This window comes from Diadema antillarum, unplaced genomic scaffold, assembly GCF_040938485.1.
Source record: "Diadema antillarum isolate AM-2024a unplaced genomic scaffold, OU_Dant_1.0 seq00001888_RagTag, whole genome shotgun sequence".
NCBI lineage: Eukaryota > Metazoa > Echinodermata > Echinoidea > Diadematoida > Diadematidae > Diadema > Diadema antillarum.
The window spans coordinates 140,437-159,825 of NW_027272555.1; the positions used below are offsets into that span (position 1 = coordinate 140,437).

General features: G+C 38.7%; 1 protein-coding gene across 1 annotated transcript; it reads right to left on the bottom strand.

Annotated features, from left to right (window-relative positions):
* Positions 1–3,062: 3,062 nt before the first annotated feature.
* LOC139712985 (transcription termination factor 1-like) lies at positions 3,063–15,174 on the bottom strand. Its single transcript, XM_071624765.1, has 11 exons — positions 15,143–15,174; positions 13,513–13,773; positions 12,324–12,400; positions 11,269–11,374; positions 9,142–9,220; positions 8,579–8,715; positions 7,884–8,052; positions 7,281–7,376; positions 6,499–6,567; positions 4,854–4,939; positions 3,063–3,752 (listed from the first exon to the last, which is right to left on the bottom strand). Exons 2-11 carry the CDS (start codon positions 13,697–13,699, stop codon positions 3,205–3,207), a joined length of 1,554 nt encoding a protein of 517 aa, XP_071480866.1. The 5' UTR covers positions 13,700–13,773; positions 15,143–15,174; the 3' UTR covers positions 3,063–3,204.
* Between the last annotated feature and the right edge of the window lie 4,215 nt (positions 15,175–19,389).

Below are 19,389 nucleotides of genomic sequence, written 5' to 3' on the forward strand. Positions count from 1 at the left end.
TGTCTTGACTGTATGTGTACATCAAATACAGACTGTATATCAACTTCTTTACGTATGTTGTATTAAAGCATACATGGAAGCACTCGGATGGATGCACCTTTCGACAAGAAACAGAAATCGTACAGATTGTGCATGCTGTTAAACATACGTAATACACTGTACAGTGTATCGCAAAAGCATTGACATTCTTCGGCATGAAAGAGCATTATTCAAATTTTAGGAACACATAATCACAATCCCTTTGATAAAAATTTGATATATTTGTGTGCGACTCAACAAATTAAAGTCACTGTAAATTATACAACATATCAATATCAAAACTGCCATGGCGATTGATGCAGAGCCCTCATGGTTCGCTCCAGGTGACTAGCAATCGGCAAATGGTATCAACCAGACCACATTGTGCCACACATAGAAGAACTGCAGAAGTGTGAATCAATGCACTCAAAACAAATGTACTTGCATATGAAATGCAATTGGCAAAAATAAATAAATAGATTAAAAAAAGCAATAATCACCTTAAAAAAAAAAAAAAAAAACACCTCTGTAGTGCGGTTTCCTTATTGAGTCCATCTCTCTTAATGTATGGTTATGTTGTACAATACGGTAAATGGAACTCGTCAACATGTATCCTACGCTCTTTACATGTACATGTTACATTCTTGTACAAGCCATTCCTGTGTTTAGGGGTTTAATTTTATGAAGTATAGTGTACTGTATTGCACATTGCACACTAAAATGCACTACAGGATGCTCCCATTTCAACAGATTAATACATTGTACACTTATAACAAAATGTCATCACGAAATAGAATTCAGGTCCAAATATTATTACAGTTGAACCTCTCGTATCCGGGCAAGTCGGGACCGGGGCTCATCCGGATTAGGGATTTGGCCGGATACGGGAGACTCAATGCTTCATACATGTACATATACATACACATGTACTGATGTAGCCCATTGATTGTAGTACCACATGTAATAATGTGTATACTGCAACCTTTTCATTGTTACACTCAGTAACAGACCCCAAAATAGAGGTTTATGTTTGCAAGAATGAAATCATTTTCTTTTATAAATTCTTGGGATGATTTACCTAAATAATTATTAGGAAATGTTTCAAGTATATGTAATTCATGTGTGTTTGTGTAGAAGTTCTCATGGAGTTGGGAATCCCCCTTTCCTCCCGTAATTATATAAAAAAAGAAAAATCACGGCGAGATTGCGTCCGTATAATAGAGAGATCCGGATAAAGGGAGGCCGGATAATAGAGGTTCAACTGTACAAGTACACTACATGTACATGTATATTTTGATTGTCGCATACAGCGAAAGAAGGCTGCTGGTCCTCGGGGATCCATTTCATGAAGTCATCACATAAAAGTAATTACATAAATCTCAGAATGGCGAAAGTTGCTCATAATACAGTGTACTCCCGTTGTAACGAACACAGTTATAACAAAATTCTGGTTACAACGAAGTAAAAATTTGGGCCGTAATGCAACCCAATCTGCTTTTTTATTGTTTATTTGTTCGGTTAAAACGAAATTTTGATATAACAAAAGAAAACTGCTGGTCCCAGCAGACAAGGAGTCCACTGTATGTAGCTACATGTACATGGGGCTTTCGAATCCATTTCATGAAGTCTCTCGTAAGTGTGTCCTATGAGTGAAAAGTCTCTAATAAGACTTTCATGATATGGACCCCAGGAATTCGTTATGATGGGAGCTGCCTTTACAATGTACACCATGTATTGTGATTGGCTGATTTGTCACAGACTACTGTAAAAGTGGAAATTTTCACGGTGTTGAAATTTTCGCGCATTTCGCGCAACCAGAAACTAGCGCGAAAATAAAAGCCCGCGAATATTTTTGCTTGCCATATGTTCCTGTGCGTGCCGTCTTGATTCCGCGGAATTAAAAACACGCGAAACTCTTCTGACCCGGCCAATCACGAAAAATTAGTCGCGCGAAAATATCCACTTTTACAGTACCATAAACCACTTTCATACCAGTGATTTATAAATGAAATTGACTGCCCTGAACTCCCATACACATCAGTCTGGTTGACATTGACATTACAGGGGAAACTGGATATAACGAGAAGGTCGGGATTGGTACGGTATGTGTTTATGGCAAGCGTGTGTTGTGTGTGGAAAGCTCGAACATGTTCTGCATAATGCTGTGTGTGTGTGTGACACATTCTGTATTTATGTACATTATGCCTGTGTGTGTGTGAAGATGGGGAATTCCCTAGTAGAAAGCCAATCACAGTATCAGACTGCCTCACACTGCTATTATACGTCATGACGATATCATGTGTGCACAACACCATCATACAGCTGTACAGTACACGCGACTATGACTTCAGACAGTTCCCCTCAAAGCAAGACAAAGTGTAGCAAAGTTCAAATATCAATGATGTGATTTTTTTTTTTTTTCAAAAACCAAGATCTGGATGGATCTGAAAATGACAGAGGTAGTAATGATACAACTGGACCGGTGTAGTGGGATTTTCTGTTCCTAGCCGAGGTTTTACATACACACATACACACAAAAAAAAAGAAAGATGATAAAGCCTATGAATGAGTACAATGCCAGCAACAGTGGAGTCACACCACCATACTGTATTACAATTTTTTAATAAGGAAAACATGAATAGGTTCTATCCTGAAATACAGTCAGCCTTCCTCAAATAACTTGAATCCAAAGGAACCCAAGAAAAGCATGAATTCCGACTTACACAATAGAATAAACATAAAATACATGTACTCATCCAGCATAGAATTTTTCTAAGATTAATCAATATTTTGACTTGTGTGAGGCCGACTTATGGGAGGTTGACTGTACATTGTACTGTCTCAAAACCAAACTCCGTTTTGTCTTTCAATAAGTTTGGTTTGGTTTGGTTCTTGACAGGTAATTTTAAAAAAAAAAGAATTTAAGCTCACTGTTCAAATTTCCCTTAAAATCATCTAACATGTCATTTTCTGGCTTTGATCTGTACATTTTCTTTCTCACATGTCAAGTCAATGGCAATACAACTGAACAACAATATGGGTATTTTATCAAATTTCTTGATGGCACGAGTATGCTCCATACAGCTCTTAACAATTCTGTACAGAAATTGACACATCTTTCTCAACTGTGTACATATTTGGCAATTTAGAATAGCCATGAAATGATTCCAAGGTGCAACAGGTTCTTCACCCACTGTCCTCTCTTTTCTTCCTCTTCTTTTTCTTCTTTTTGTGAATTCCCTCCTGGATAGTTTGATGGTCTGTGGACATCGCCTCTTCTGTGGCAGTCGTCTCAACTCTCATCTCGACTTCAGAAGTTCTATCTTTCTTTCTTTTCTTTTGACGCACATGTCCTTGACTACTCTCGCTTCCCTCGCTTCCATCATCTGACATCTCAGATTGTCCCTCTTGTGCAGTTCTTCTGTCTTTCTTTCTCTTCTTCCTTTTCCTCCTCTCAGCAGGAGGATTCAAGCTGCCATCTTCCGTTCCCCCAGCAACCCTCTCTCCTGCTTCAGAGTTAGAGGCCTCACCTCCACTCCCGTTGCTTTGATGACTGTGATGATGTTGCTCAGGCACTCGCTCCTCCATAGCTCCTCCTCGAGGGGCGCAATCCTCATCCCCCTCTTCCCCTGATACTTCCTCCTCGCTCTCCTCCACCTCGCCAGGTGTGGTGTACGGTCCTGACTTGCTGCAAAGATCTGGCAGGGCGTAGTCGTGAAGATGACACACAATGTCTAAAAGACATAAAACAAACACAAACAAACGTTTGATCATCTCTGTCCATTAGGGTTTTTGATTAATTGAGCTGCATATTAGTCACAAAAGAAGAGACTTGTTGCAAAACGGAGGTTGGATGTGCTAGTGATGAAGTCATGCACTGCCTTATTCATCATGGTACAGTACAGTGTACTCCACTTAAAGGGTTTCAACTATTAAAAATAGAAATAAAGGTCCCAAAAGTATTAGCTATATGTATGTATGTATAGCTTTATATTCTTTACTTGTCCAATTCAACAAATTACGTCAATAACGAAAGAAACCTGCTGGTGCTGAAGACTTCCTTGTATCGGGAGTCGCCTGTATCCACTGTCAGGGCCTCATGGCCGTACGGAATTACCTTACAGAAATTACGTTGACCTGTTCAGTACTCTCCAATCAGCTTTGAGCATTGCAGTTGTTGCAATGGCAGCTAAAATCATATTGTAACAAGCATTCGCTGCAAACCTTATGCAACAGTACCAAGACACAGTTGTGGCTTCCAATATGACACTAACATGGCATCACACTTCCTTATTCACAAAAAGATGTCTGTGATATGAATACCTAGCAAGGCAAACAGCAAGCGATGTCTCCTTGCATACCACAACTTGTGATCATAAAGTTTTTTATGTAAGTTCACTGACCTTTTGACCTCTGGCCTAGTCCAACTTAACCTTCCTTTATAAATATGCTATAATACCAACACGCTTCTTGCTACTCGCAGAACCCGTCTGTCTCATCCACATATCTAGGCTAATGTACATGCCAAATTTCACTTGAATTATTTGATTACTGGAAGTATAAGGTACTTATCTCAATAATCTGTTACAACACTCTCAATGGACTGAATGCTGACTTCTACAAATAACCCCTTCAAAATCCATTTGTCATAGATCAAGACGTAATGACACAGTAACCATCTCACAACCAAAACTTCTGCATTTTGTTGAGAGTAGCTAATGTAGGCTACATTCAGCATAATCTCTCTCCTTCACCAGTTGCAGAAATGCAACTGTGTAACTTCACAAATCACAACATATTGAATGTCTGTAATGACTACAGAACTTTCCACTCACCGTCGTATATCTTGAAGCGGTAGTCTGGGATGTACCGCACCTTCAGTTGATGAAAGTAGAGGCGCAGCTTCTGTGGAGATGGGACGCTGTCAAGGGAAAAACACACACACACACACACACACACACACACAAATCAGTTGAAAGTTAGAAATATAGTGACAGAAATGTTCAGTTTTGGATGGGATTATAACAGAACTTAATAGAAGCATGCCATAAACTCAGCAGAGGAATTTACACATCAAGCTACACTCCCCATGTATTTCCTGCTGATCATGGAGGTCACTTGTCTGTTTCCTGTTAAAGAGAATGACAGACTCTTTGGCCCAAATTCAGGGGGGTAATGATGGTCTGTATCAAATTCATGATTTGAATTTGGCCCATGGACTGTAACGAACACAAAATAGGCGTGGTTGGCACATGCACGTTCTCAGCCTGCATTCAGCTTTGGATGTCTGTTGCAGTACATGATACAGCCGTACATCATGTGGAGATTTGCATAAATTGATTCATAGACAAAATTTAAGCTAACTTTGTGAATTCTGGCATCTGTTTTTGTAGTCAACAATTGTACAGTACATAACATTGTGAGATTATAGGCATGCCTACTGCATGGATGATGGATGCTACACTGGGATTAAAAACTTTGTCACCAAAGCAAAAGGGAAAGGGCAATCTACATGAATCTGTTATGGTTGGGTTTTGTTGTTGTTATTTTTTGTGTCTGTTTCTTGTATCTCTCTCTAAAATCCCAAACTAACAAACAAAATGAAACCTTTATCACACATGCTTTCTCAAGGAAAGATATCTTAATCTGCCTAACTGTGTGGAGGACTACAAAAAGAACATGTGATTTGGAAATGATAACCAAAATGCATATATGTATATCGCCTTTTCAAAACAGATACAAAGCACTATCGCGAGTAGAAAAAAATGCAAGAAATCAACAATACACTTGTTAAAACTCCACAAAAACATAAAAAATGACATTTAACTTGAAGTAATCACTATACAATTGGAATCAAATCAAAAGTAAAAGAAGTTTTACTTTTAGGACATATTGGGCTTTAAAAATCTTTTTAACTGATCTCTGTTTCATACTGCTGACTGAAAATCTGAACCCCGACATGACGTGGTGGACCTTGGAACTGCATAGTAATCCGTAGTCACTGGACTATGGTAAGATAACCCCAGCATCAAAAAAGAAGAAAACAAACAAAAACAAAAACGAATAGCATGTCCTTCAAGGAATTAGGAATACCTATATTTTCCTGCTGGGTAACACAATGGAAGGTTTGAAAGTTGTAGCTCACTTTTCTCATGCCAAGCATACTGTAAAAGCTGTTATTTTTGTGTAGGGACTACAGATATTTTCACTGATGAGGTGGTCACGAGCATTTCCATGAGATGTTGTTTTAGCGATTTGACACCGAAGCTATCGTAAATGCATTATTAGCCTAGTGTATGGCAACATCTTAGCCTGTTGTTAAATTTGTGGTCCAACTGCGATTTGCGAAATTCATGAAAATTCAAAACTCGCAAAATAACAGCTTATACCCTTATCATATGATGATCTGTGATGAAAATCAAAAGGCTAGAAAACAGGGCTACTTATCCACAAATTTTATGACAGCATATTTTAACTTACTTTGGAAAGTCATCCAGTACAGACAGCCAGTCAATGTCCTGCTCATCATTCACATCTAACTTGTAGATCCTGGAATTGCAGGAGAGGTGGTGGGCCAATGAGGTCAATTATGATAATATATCAAATCTATAAAGCGCAAAACCTACATGTATAGGCATATATTTTTCTGAACTGCAAAAGCTTCTGATGTACTTGATGATGACAGATACATGTGTAGTTAAATGAAAAGATGTGTTTTGAGTTGTGATGTAAAGACTGCTACAGTTGGGGATTTCCTGACTTCTAATGGTAGGTTTTTCCAGCGTCAAACTTAAGGTGAACTTCTGCGATGGAGACAAACCAATTATCAACAAACCATTCTATAAGGGTCATCGAAATGTGTAATAAATGCCAGTTTGCAAAATCAATAAAAATGATATTAGGACATTAACAACATGGAAACACAACCATCTACAGGATGTCTAAAGTTCTTAGTTGAAACATGCGACTAAAAGTTTGATTTCAGTAGCAGAGGACAAAGCAGTATACAAAGCAGTAGACAAAGTCGACTTCCAGTTTGTTCTTAGACTGTTAATGATCGTAACATTAAATATACGGTGATACTAGTAACTGAGGAATGATCCCATCTTAGTTTTTCAATCTGTTGTGATTTTCTAGGGAAATCTCACTCGAATGCGCAATCACCACAAATTCACTGCTTATTTACATTGTAGGATGTATCGGCATCTACACACACATCTCCCCCGAAGAGGAAGAGTGGCTGGAGTACTGTTATAACTTACTTTTCAATGAGCTTCACGCTGTCATCGGAGGTCCAGCGCTTCTTGGCCGTGTGTCTTGTCTGATACTCAGCCGCTGCCCACGACACAATGAAAAGCCTGACAGAAAAAAAGAAAACACAAGGGGGTATTTCCACAGTAAAAGGACATTTTTCAGAGATGTCGGGTTATTTTCTGTTTCCATTCTGTATTAACCCAAATACAATATGATCTTTGAGAGCCAATTAATGAGAGAAAACTTTGTCCCGTAATTGGTTCAAACAAATAATCTATTCACAGTATTAGAATTTATGCCAAAATGAAAATTTTGGGGGCTAACATACAATATGTAATGCTAGACTGACACCTATGTATGAAGGTCAAATAATACATGTTCGATGAAAATTTGCCATATTTCAACTTAATGGCCTGATATTGATTAGAAAAAATAACAGCCCTTAAATTCTATTGAACACAGTGCTTAATACCCTTCTAGACTTAGTGGTGAACACATGTTATGTGGACTGACAACAATGTAATAGTATAGTTCAGGAGACAAATATCCAAGACAAGGAGCAAGCACTTTGATCCCGAGACGAAGACAACTTAGTTGCAATGGTAACTAACCACTGTGACCGGCACTGAAGGACATTCCTTGTCTTCATCTTCTGCTGCACTGCTGTCCAAGGGATTTTGTAGAAGAGTCGGTTGACATCATTAGTCCTGTTGAATCCACTCGCCTCCTTGACGGCATCAATGAGTTTTTGCCTCTCTCGCTCTGACCACAAGCCGTGCTCTGCCGGTTCAATGATGAGAGGATGTAACCACGGCAACACACCCAGCAAGACACCATGTGGGAGGCGAGAAGGGAAGAAAAAAAAGAAAAATACAAACACATAACTATGACATTCTATCCCTAGAGACTACCATACATCATTGGTTGCATCTTTACCCCCCCCCCCCCCCCCCCACCCTTTGGTATTTTTACTGACATTCTATAGGGTTAATGCACTCATAAAAGTATACATATAGAATTTAAAAAAAATTGTATCAGGACAGAGCTAACATATAAAGTTACACTCTCCAAAATAGGCATACAATGTGCTTCAAAGAATATTCTATTCCAAGACGAAGGGATGCATACATGTAAAGTGCCAACTTACAGCTGCATGATCATGAAAATATCTTTGTCAGTCTAAAACCTTATCACAAGTTGTCAATATCTTTGTCAATCCAGATCACATCACAGACAAAAGCATGTTCATGACATTGGTCTATATTCAATTTTACTCTTCTCCCGGTGATAGCCAAGCTCTAGTTACCTTGACCAGTGATGGAAATCTTGAAACGGTCACAGAGGGACCTGCCGCTCCTTCCCATCATCTTGCCGATCTGACTCCACTGAGGACCCATTTTCCGAGCGAGTCTCTTCATTTTCTTCACCTCGTCCTTGGAGAAACTTTGGTAGAAATGTTATCGAAAGACACAAGCTGTAGGCAAATACAGCCAAAAATCTGGGACACTGTAAGGGAACACCACTGATAACATGCACTGTGTTCACAAGATGACCAAACATTTTTGAATTCTGACCCACAATTGAAATTCATTCTGCATAAAAATTCAAGAAAGGATATCTACTTGACACTGCAAATTACCGCAAATTATCTTTTGCTTTTAACTTAAAGAACAGTTGACTAGAAAAGATAACATGAATAAAAACTCTTTCAAATAATTCATATCTCTTGACAATACAACATTAACTGCCATCAAAACATCTTAAATTCACACATATACATAACCAGTGTAGCATTCCTTTTACCTTGGAATCTAGCTATGCCTACTTACTATCTACAAAGTAATTTTGGAAAAATGACATCATACTCACTGTCCCAAGTAGTTGAGAGGATCAAATATCTTCCTAGCCCTAATGTAGACATTGTACGTTGGTCTTTGGATTCCCTTGCCTGTTAGAAACCACCACAGAGCAAGGAAGCACAACGAATTGAGAACATCTCATATGCCTCTAATGATGTGTGTGCAGCGTAATATTGATGGATGGAAATTACCAATGAAGCAAAATTAAGATTGAATTATCACAGTTACACAAGTTAATTTACATGGATTGCACTTTAAAGGAATGATATCGTTTTGGTTGAAGTGGGGCTTCAAGGTTTCTAACTTTTTTGGGGGGCGGGGTGAGACAATGAGAAACCTCTTATGACATAGTGAAAGAGCACATAATTCAAGAGGTTTTAAAAGTTTATTTGGAGAAAATTGGTTTTGAAATGGCTGAGATATCCGAAACAAAGCGATCCTAGTAAGAGGTGGAACCCACCTTGTTAGGACCACTTTGTTTTACTTTGTTTTTGATATCCCAGCCATTTAACAACCAATTCTAATAAGGTAAACTTTGAATTCCTCTTAAACTGTATGCTCTGTAACATCTCATAGAGTGGTTTCTACTATCTCACAAAAAGTTAAAAGCTGAATCCTCACCACAACCAATACTATACCATCCCTACAGGAGTGAAAGAAAAATCTAGGAAACATAATAGAGCACATCCTATTTTTGAGAACAAGATGCCATATATATACAAACTAATTTCTACAAACACCTTGCTTTTAGGAGTCTCATCAGATTACTAAAATTTGTCAAGTTCAGTGAGAAGCAGGAACTTAAGTCCTCTTAAACATGTCAACAATTTTAGAAATCACCTAGGCCTCGCAGATTTAGCAATCAAGAAGTTTTTTTGAAAATTGTGCAAAACAATTAATGAACAACAAAAGTTTCAGTTGAAAGAGAACCCTTTTTCTTTCATTCTAACATGTGAAACATTTACAAAGAATTGGAAAATTGTATTTTCCAAAAAAAAAAAATTATCTATGTGTTATGTTGCCAGACCACCAAAAAATAGCTTGTGAACAAGGACTTGATATGAATCATATGAATGAGGATATTTCTACTTGGGCATAGATGTTCGTATACACTAATGAATTTATGCGGCATTTAGTTGTTCATCCATTTTATGAGAGCCAATCAATCTTCATACGGTTGTTGTGAAGGAAAATAAAAACAAACTAGAAATGTCGCTAGAGCAACTGGTTATACCCCCGCCAAACAACATTTCATAAGCTTTGGTCAAAACAACATTTCATAAGCTTTGGTCAAAAAACTGAGGAAGTAGTTAAATCCGCAAGATCTTTCCTTGATCTTCTGCCATTAATATGCCGTTACCATGGCAACGTACTTTCGGGTACTGTCGAAAAATGCGTCTTGCACATCTACAACCAAAGGCACACATCTGTACCAAGTTTCATGGAAATTGGGCAAAAACTGAGGAAGTAGTTTGCAACACAAAATTTTCCATCATTTTGGCTCATAATATGTGAGCTGTTACCATGGCAACATACTTTTTGTCACTGTCAATAAATGTGTCATGCTGACCTATATCCTAAGACAAACATTCAATATGAATTCCATGAGAATTGGAAGAACACTGATGAAGCAGTTTTGCCATGAAGCATTTTGCCCTATATTTTACCAATAACATGCCGTTACCATGGCAACGCACTTTTTGCCACTGCGGAAATATGTGTCTTGCACATTAACATATTCAGATGAACATTTGTACCTAATTTCATAAAAATTGATCAAAAACTGTGGGAGGAGTTCGCGACGCAAGATTTGTACCCATTTTTGCCCATAATATGCCGTTACCATGGCAACGTACTTTTGGGTACTGTCAAAAAATACGTCTTGCACATCTACAACCCAAGGCACACATCTGTGCCAAGTTTTATGGGAATCGGTTGAAAACTGAGGAAGTAGTTTGCGACGCAAGATTTGCAACGGACCGACCGCCCGACCGACCGCCCGACCGCCCGACCGCCCGACCGCCCGACCACCCGCTGATTCCTACTATATACCCCCTTCAAACTTCGTTTGGCGGGGGTATAAAAACAATGGCTTAGTTTCATGGTAGGACCAAGATTCAAAGTCTACACAACTCACTCAGTCTCATATAGATATTCTTCTCCATAATCAGTGTGCGTAACTCTTTGCTGTCAGGGTATTCATCTGGAAAGATTATTTTCCTCGGCTCTCCAATCTTGTATTTCTATTAGAATTGAAAGAAAATGGAGAAATAAAAACAAAGTTTCACTGAAATCATCTACTGACCAAACAGAAATAAGCAAAAGATTTCACTGAAATTATGCTATGCATACTCACCAAATGCAAAATTGACAAATGTATTAATACATGTATCTCATGCAAATAGTAATTTCCTCTTTATCAGCATCTTTATTGCAGAAAACACACCCAGAAATGAAATTCAGATATGGAAATAAGTGCACTAGTCAGGGAGTCTGCAAATCAAATGGCAGATTTGGCATCTTTGTGCAAGACAATGTGCTAATAGCATCCTACCAAAAGTGGATATAATACCTAAATGGTGTGCAAAATATAGTGGTTGGTAATGGTATACTTTTTTGACAACACTCTTCCACTTTACTTAAATAAGGCAGCCATGGTAGATCCTTGCAGATTACAAATATGTCAGTGTTGTTATAGGGCGGAGGAAATTTAAAAATATATACCGGTATATATAATTAAAAATGGCAGCAAGTGAATTTAATCTAAAATATTACATACAAAATATTCTAGTTAAAAGGTGTTATAGTATTTTACGATCATGATTCACTCAAATCATCCTTGCTGTAACAGGGATCTCATTATTGTAATTTTTATTAAGTCAGTTCTTTTTTTTAATAAAATAACACTCTATATATGGAAAACCAGGACTACCAACTTAAAACCTCATTAAAAATAGTACCTCATTGTGAATGAATTTGGTACAACAAAGTGTCCCTACATTTTGAAGAGTCTCAGAGGAACAGGACAGACACTCATATTGATGTCAGACAAAAGCTCCTGCAACTTGCACAGCTACACCAAATGTCAATCTTGATGAAACCAGAGAGAAAATATCCCCGACTTGATCATATTCCTGGGGCACAAACAATGTGAAAACTGGATCAAGGGTGGTCAACACCATGCCACATTACCTGACAGATATTTGCCATGTTCTCCTTCAATCTCTTGTCTTCCATTCCACTCCATAGGCCTTCCTTCACAACAATTCCTGGGGGTAAGGAAGCAGGATTGGTAAAACAGTTCAAGGAAAACTGTTTCATGTAAAGCTACTCTGCACTTCGAGCACTACATGTACAAATGTACACCAAAATCTGACAAGAAAACATCACACATACACGTGTACATGCACACATCTTTCAATAGCGTGTGTTGCAGAAAATTGGCTTCCTGGGATCATCCAATCTCTTTAGCAGCAATAAAAACTCTTCATGCCGATGTTCATATAACAGTACACTAGCAGTACTTCAAGTTCCTCATACAGAAATCTTGTTGCCTTTCTACCTAATCTTCAGAATTGTGTGTGACAAACACTTCAAGCAAATAAACTCAGTCTTTTTCAAACAGTTATTTCTGTAAATTTTTGTTCTTTTGGCATATTCATAGCCTTCATGAAGATCCGATCTTTTCATCATTATCATGCTTATGTTAGTACAGGTACATTGTATATTTGCTGTGATGCAGCATTAATAATAGCTCTGCGTATTCTAGAGAAGAAAGCTACACTACTACCTTTTCAAAATGTTATAGAATATTAAAAAACACATGGCCCAATTCTTTTTTATGTTAATGGGTCAATTTGATGTGTATAGCCAATTTGTCCTCTCGGTCTCAATGTTCTAATTGCCATTATGGGTGCACATTGCAATTGTATAGGAGTTTTCACAAGTGCAGTTCTCAAAGTTGCCTCAATGACGATACATGTATCTTCAATAGAACATGCTGCTTTCCCTCAACCTTATTATAGCCATAGGACCTACAATTTCATCCATTTCACCATTATTAGGGTCTACACAATCTCTCTCCATTCAACATGTATCAATCTTTTTATTCAAAGCATATCAAATATACTGTATAAAAGTATTTAATTTTTTTTCATTCATCTTTGACTTTTACATCTGTGATATTCACACAGATTAAAAAAAAACTCTTCAGTGCAATCAACATGTAAAATATAGCAATATTAATGAAAAAAAAAGATGAACAATCTTGAGTTCAAAAAAACAAAACAAATCATAGACAACAAAGTTATAAATTCTATGTCAATAATCATTGATGATGCATGAAAGCTAACAAAAATCACAAGGATCAAAAGTTACTAACCTCTGTCACGGAGGGCTTGTCTTGTTTCAGCATCCATACGATGGACATTAGATGCATAGAGTTCACTCTCATTCTCCTCTAACTCCATGTCGCTGGAATCATCGATACCGTCATCAGAGGAGGAGGTGGAGCTCGAGCTTTGGTGCACCTCTTCCTCCGCTGGCTCTCTGTCACTGGGGGTATCCATGGTTTGTGTAAGTGGCTCTACTCAGGTGGCATGGTAGCTACAAATCAAATGCAATGCCACTCATCACATTGGCACTACATCAGAAACATAAAATAAAAAGAAAATAATGATCACTACAGTGGCATTGCACTGATGAATTCATCTGGGATCTTTTTGAATGGACACCAGGCCAAATCCAAGTAGAAGTAGATAGAGATAGAGTATAGAGTCTACGTACAGCTGACATTTTGACCACATGGCACGAGTCTATAGAGACCAACTAGAAGTGAAAGTCTAGAGTAAAATTTCCTGTTTGTGGCCAGCTTTGTACCGGGTGCCTATTTGCAGCAGGGGCCATTTCATTCCTTGATAAAAGGCCAAATCAGGTGTAATTTCTTATAAGACTTGCAAGTAACTCCTGCTTGTTTTCTGATATGGGACTAAGCACACATGATGTCCATTACCACGGTAGTTGTTTTACTTTTAATGATGAAAGTGCCCCTGCCAGAAATAGGCACCCTGCCGCGCGCACACAACCTAGGTTGATTACTCTAGAACAAGGAATACTTTTAGCAATATTACAGTATTGGTAGGCCTACATTTCTAGATAATGTAGATAGAAGATTTATCTACCATGGATGTAACATTAGGCCTACCAATACTGAAACTCATACTCATCCATAGAACCAGTTTAGTTTATTATGGACAGAAAGATCTGTCTGTCTCCGCAGAACATATCCCGGACGACCAGATACAGACCGATCTTTCAGTCAAAGTTTATTACTACTGGCAGTAAAATTTATTTTTGTACCACATTACCAGCCAGCTGATCAGTTCACATGGCATGGCCGACCCCATGCATGGTATTAAATGCCTAGTCTATGGGGGTTTAATAATTGGTAGATAATCTGTCTGATGGGACGAGTTTTAAATAGACAACCTTGTTATTTAGTCTATTATATCTTTTAAATTTTACGGCCCTCCTCCACTCCGGTGACAAGAATAAGAGATATTGTCTAAAATTAATTGATTATTGTGAAGCCAGATCTCTCCGTCGAACATATCCCTGACGGCACGGCAAGATACCTAAATTACATGTACAAACTGGTCTTTAGGTCAATTCACATAAACGCACCATACACATAGAACTAGTGACTCCAACGCGTAAACCACTCACTAGTTTAAATACAGCGACCCGCGTCGGGGTTATTCACATAAATCATATACAAGACAGTGCTAACGCGAATCTTCACACGTGGGACTAAAATGTAGATCTAAATTTTACACTGAATCAGCTCAGCCTCGGCGCTAAGCGATCAGGAGTAATATGCCTTGAATTGTAATGGCTAGATAATGAAATGTTTCGGCACGTACCGATCCCGTGAATCTGATATTATGAAGTCAACACAGAGTGTCAGAGTAACTTTGGGCAACAATTCATACTTTGTAGACTTTTTAACTTACGAGGTTCTGCTCGCTCGTGTTTTGAATGTGATGGATGAGACGTATGGTAAGCACTATTTGGGCACCCGTCCCGCTTCATCATGAATATTCATCAGGCAGTAAGATACTGTACTAGTAAATGGCAGAACGCTGGATACGTGCAAAACGTATGGCCGGGAAATGTAAAAATCTCGAAAAATTGCATCAACGGGGAATGTTAAAACGTCTCTCCGGGAGATGTAAAAATGTTCAGTTTTGCCGAGAAATGTAAAAACGCTGCCGGGAAATGAAAAAAATATGTATTTCAACGGTATTACGGATACATGTAGATGATGAATATTCATGATGAAGCGGGACGGGTGCCCAGATAGTGCTTCTTTAGCAACCTCCCTGGTGCTTACCAATGTTACATAGGCAATTGCATGCAGTGTGTGTGCCGGTGTGTGCGGTTCGATAGTACACACGGCGTACGTACGTAGCGGTAAGGCACTTTTAGAGGCGACTTTGACTTGAGGGAAGAGATTTCGCTTACGCTCATTAATATTCATCACCTTACAAGGAGGAGGGTAAGCATGAATAATAATGATTGGGTGTCGTGTTCAAGAAGTTAGTTTAGCACGATCGGCACTACACTGAGTATGCCTTCAATGCCAAAGATTTCTCTACAAAGATGGACAGTGAATATGAAATGAACCTGAGTGCATGGTTTACTAGTAACCCGCTGACTCCGACACATAATTATTATTTCTATATAGCCCCCTATGCATGAAACGCTGACTGCCGTAAATTAGGACATTAAAGCGAGGGGTGTAGGCGTACTAGAAAATGCGTTTAACAGAAGTTTCTATTTTATGGCTCCGCTTTCAATGGAGTATCATACTGGGCAAATTTTTCTTTCCTTTTGCAATGTTTCCTTCTGTGTTGAATAAATTCTTGGTAGCTGTGACAAATGAATAAGATCTATCAAATTGAAATGAAGCCGCTTTTCACCAACTGTATACCACCATAATTACAAACATTTAAGCAAACCAAAAACAGAAGAAGAAAAAATATTACAAAAAAACTTAAACTGATGTTGTGTAATATAATATCGTGCAAAATCCTACAACAGGACCAGCAGGTCACCACGCTACCACATGTTCTCTGTCAACAGTCGCCCAGTTCTGCCTACATACAATATGATGTAAACGTTCTACAAGGTGTCCAAAACATGATTTTTTTTTTAATCATAGGACATTGGTCACGTGTTGGTATTGCGGTATACTTATGTAAAGCAGCACTTAACAATAAGGTCCTCTTTATCCATCACGCGGGGCGTATAGCCTCTTCAGCATTGGCACTGCTCTACCAGAGGGCCTGCCATTATTGTTACCCCGATGCCAGGCACCCATTTTTACGCCTGGGTCGAGAGGGACATTGTGGGTAACCACTAGTTTGCAGGCACAAACCCTTGTTGGTCGTATAGGAGTCTGCATGCGCCAAGACTAATACACGCACCACTACACTGCAGCCTCTCCCAGTTGGGAGAAGCTTCAACACAGGGCCTATGGGACAGTGCCAAAGTGGTGCATGTAGTAGTCTTGGCGCAGACTCCTTTACGACCAACAAGGGTTTGTGCCTGCAAACTAGGTAACCACTGTCCAAAGACGTAAGCACTGGGCGAGAAACGAACTCGAGTCCTTCGACTGGTAGTCAGGAGTCTCATCCACTTTCCCACAGCGCCCCCACTACATACTTCACATATGAACAGATCAGGCTGTGTTGCTTATTTTATAAAACTCGAGAGCATACGTTTAGCTGTACAAGGAGGTAAACAATCTGTTAGATCCAAAGATCACACTTCACTGGTTCTTTGAACATGGCGCATTGTTCAGGTTATTATCATAAATACATACATGGATAGCGTAGGTCGATACGGAGCATGACAAAGTAAATAATTTGGTATGTACCTATAGCTACTGTACCAAAGCCTTGTTCGTTAGGTTGTCACGGATGATTTAAGTCGACCCGACTGTTAATATAGGCAATTTCACATTGTTCATTGGGATTTTAGCCCCCCCCCCCCCTCCCCCACATTGATTTAAGATTAATATGTAGTGTTTGCTGGGGTTAACAAATTGACGGCGAACATATTGCACTCTGTAAAAGGGGAGATTTGTTTAAAATATTTAATTTCGAAGTGTGTTCCTATCATAAAGGCGCAAAGTCAAAAAGAATGAAAATCAGGGCCTCCAATGAAAACCTCATATTTTTCTGGTATACACATTTGCCATATTGCTCTTCTGTCTTTCATTCTGGAATATTTTGATCCTTCAAATAAAGTACTCCGCTAAATCATGTTTCAGCGTGCTTTTAAACTTTGAGTACTGTTAAAATTGTCAGTTTTGCACTGCATCTATATTCGCTGCTCCAATTTCAGGCACACAAATTCATTGTTGGCATCACATTGGAAAGAGGGAGCTAAGTGCAGGAGGAGGGAGTATTCCTGATTTGAGAGCGCTCAAGTCCTTATAAGTAATACTCGCTTTTGTCGAAGGACATGATGAGTATTATCACGCTGGATGGCATGTCAGACTCCCGACTCCCGATCGGAGGACCCGAGTTCGAATCCCGTCCAGTGCTTACGTCCTTGGACAAGATGTTTTTACCCACTATGTCCCACTCGACCCAGGTGTATAAATGGGTACCTGGCAATGCTAGTGTAATAATAATAGCAGTGCCCTCTGGTAGAGCAGTGGTAACGCTGAAGAGGATATATTCTGGGTAAATAAGACCTATATTATTGTAACAGTTTTGGCGCAGCCTTTTTGACACAACCTGTATTCTAATTTAGTGCATGGTGTAGTCTGATGTCTGAGCTCCCATCGACGTGTTGTTGATGATGTATACAACATAATACAATCGGTTTATTTATATAGCACTCTTACACAGTCAATGACTGATTTCACAGCACTTTACAACAAAATTCAGTCACAGATTAAAAAGAAAAGTATTCTTCTTGAAGACATTGAAGGGATGGGGAATGCGGATGAATCGTGGTATATCGTTCCACAATCGCGGTGCAGCCGTCGCTCTGCTGTTGAAGTATGTATATTTTGTAATGATTAAAGTTCCGAAGTAGACCTAAATGTGAACACCGTGTGACTGACTTTGGGCGATTTACCACAAATCCGGCTGCGAAACCCAGACGACAGTCACATTTCTCGTCACATGCGTGTAATCCTTCTTAACGCTGTTCAGCCTCCAGCACAATATTATTTATGTGGTGATACAACAATCCCTATAAATTACCTTGAGTTAAGGTATGTGCTTCATACTATCAGGGCTGTAAGATTTTCATGGACATGGTGGGTAGGCCTACACCTATTATGCATACCGTATACATACCATACCTACATGACCTATAAACACATGAATACATGGTACGTTATACCATGTATGAAGCGTGACGTAGATCATGTATGCTCACTTTATCGGGAATGTGCATTCCAATGTCTATTGTTAATCAAATTACTAATATAGGCCTGTAGCATGCAGTGATTGTCAGTCTTTGTCAAGACATCGACAAAATGGTTTTGAAGATTTTCTTTATCATTTTAACGCGGGGGGGGGGGTCCACGTAATCTGAAGAAAAATAGCAGTAGGCCTATATATTATTGGTAGCTATATATATTCAGATTTTTTTTTTTTTTTTTTGCAGTTATCACGTAAGTGATGCATGACCATGGTATAATCAACACAACACAAGTTACCATGTATTTTACCATATCGTTAAAGATCCCTGCATTGAATTTATTGTTGGTTGCAAGAGTCTACTAACACACACACACACACACACACACACACACACATACACACAAATGGTCGATCAAGACTAGTGGAGAAATAGAGGTCACAATAATCTCGGATAGATCCCTTATCAGTGCTTTTTGTATAATGTGTACAGACACGAACATGGCAACGAATCTTCTGTGATAAAGGGTTGAAATTACAATTATTATTGTATAATTTTTCTTACACTTAGAGCCACAGAAGGGGGAGCAAGAATTCCACTGTCAATGATCCATGCATATCGGCATTCTTTGATCAGTATATTTGTTGTTTTTTGTTTGTTTGTTTTTATATAAAGTTGATTTAATGTAGGGCTTGTATAAACATGTTAACATTAGTTTTATCAAAAGAACACTTGAAATCTTGTCAACAAGTTGTTGCTATCACGGAGAACTTTCTCGGGTTATGTCATCGCATGCTCAATGCGGTCTTGCGAT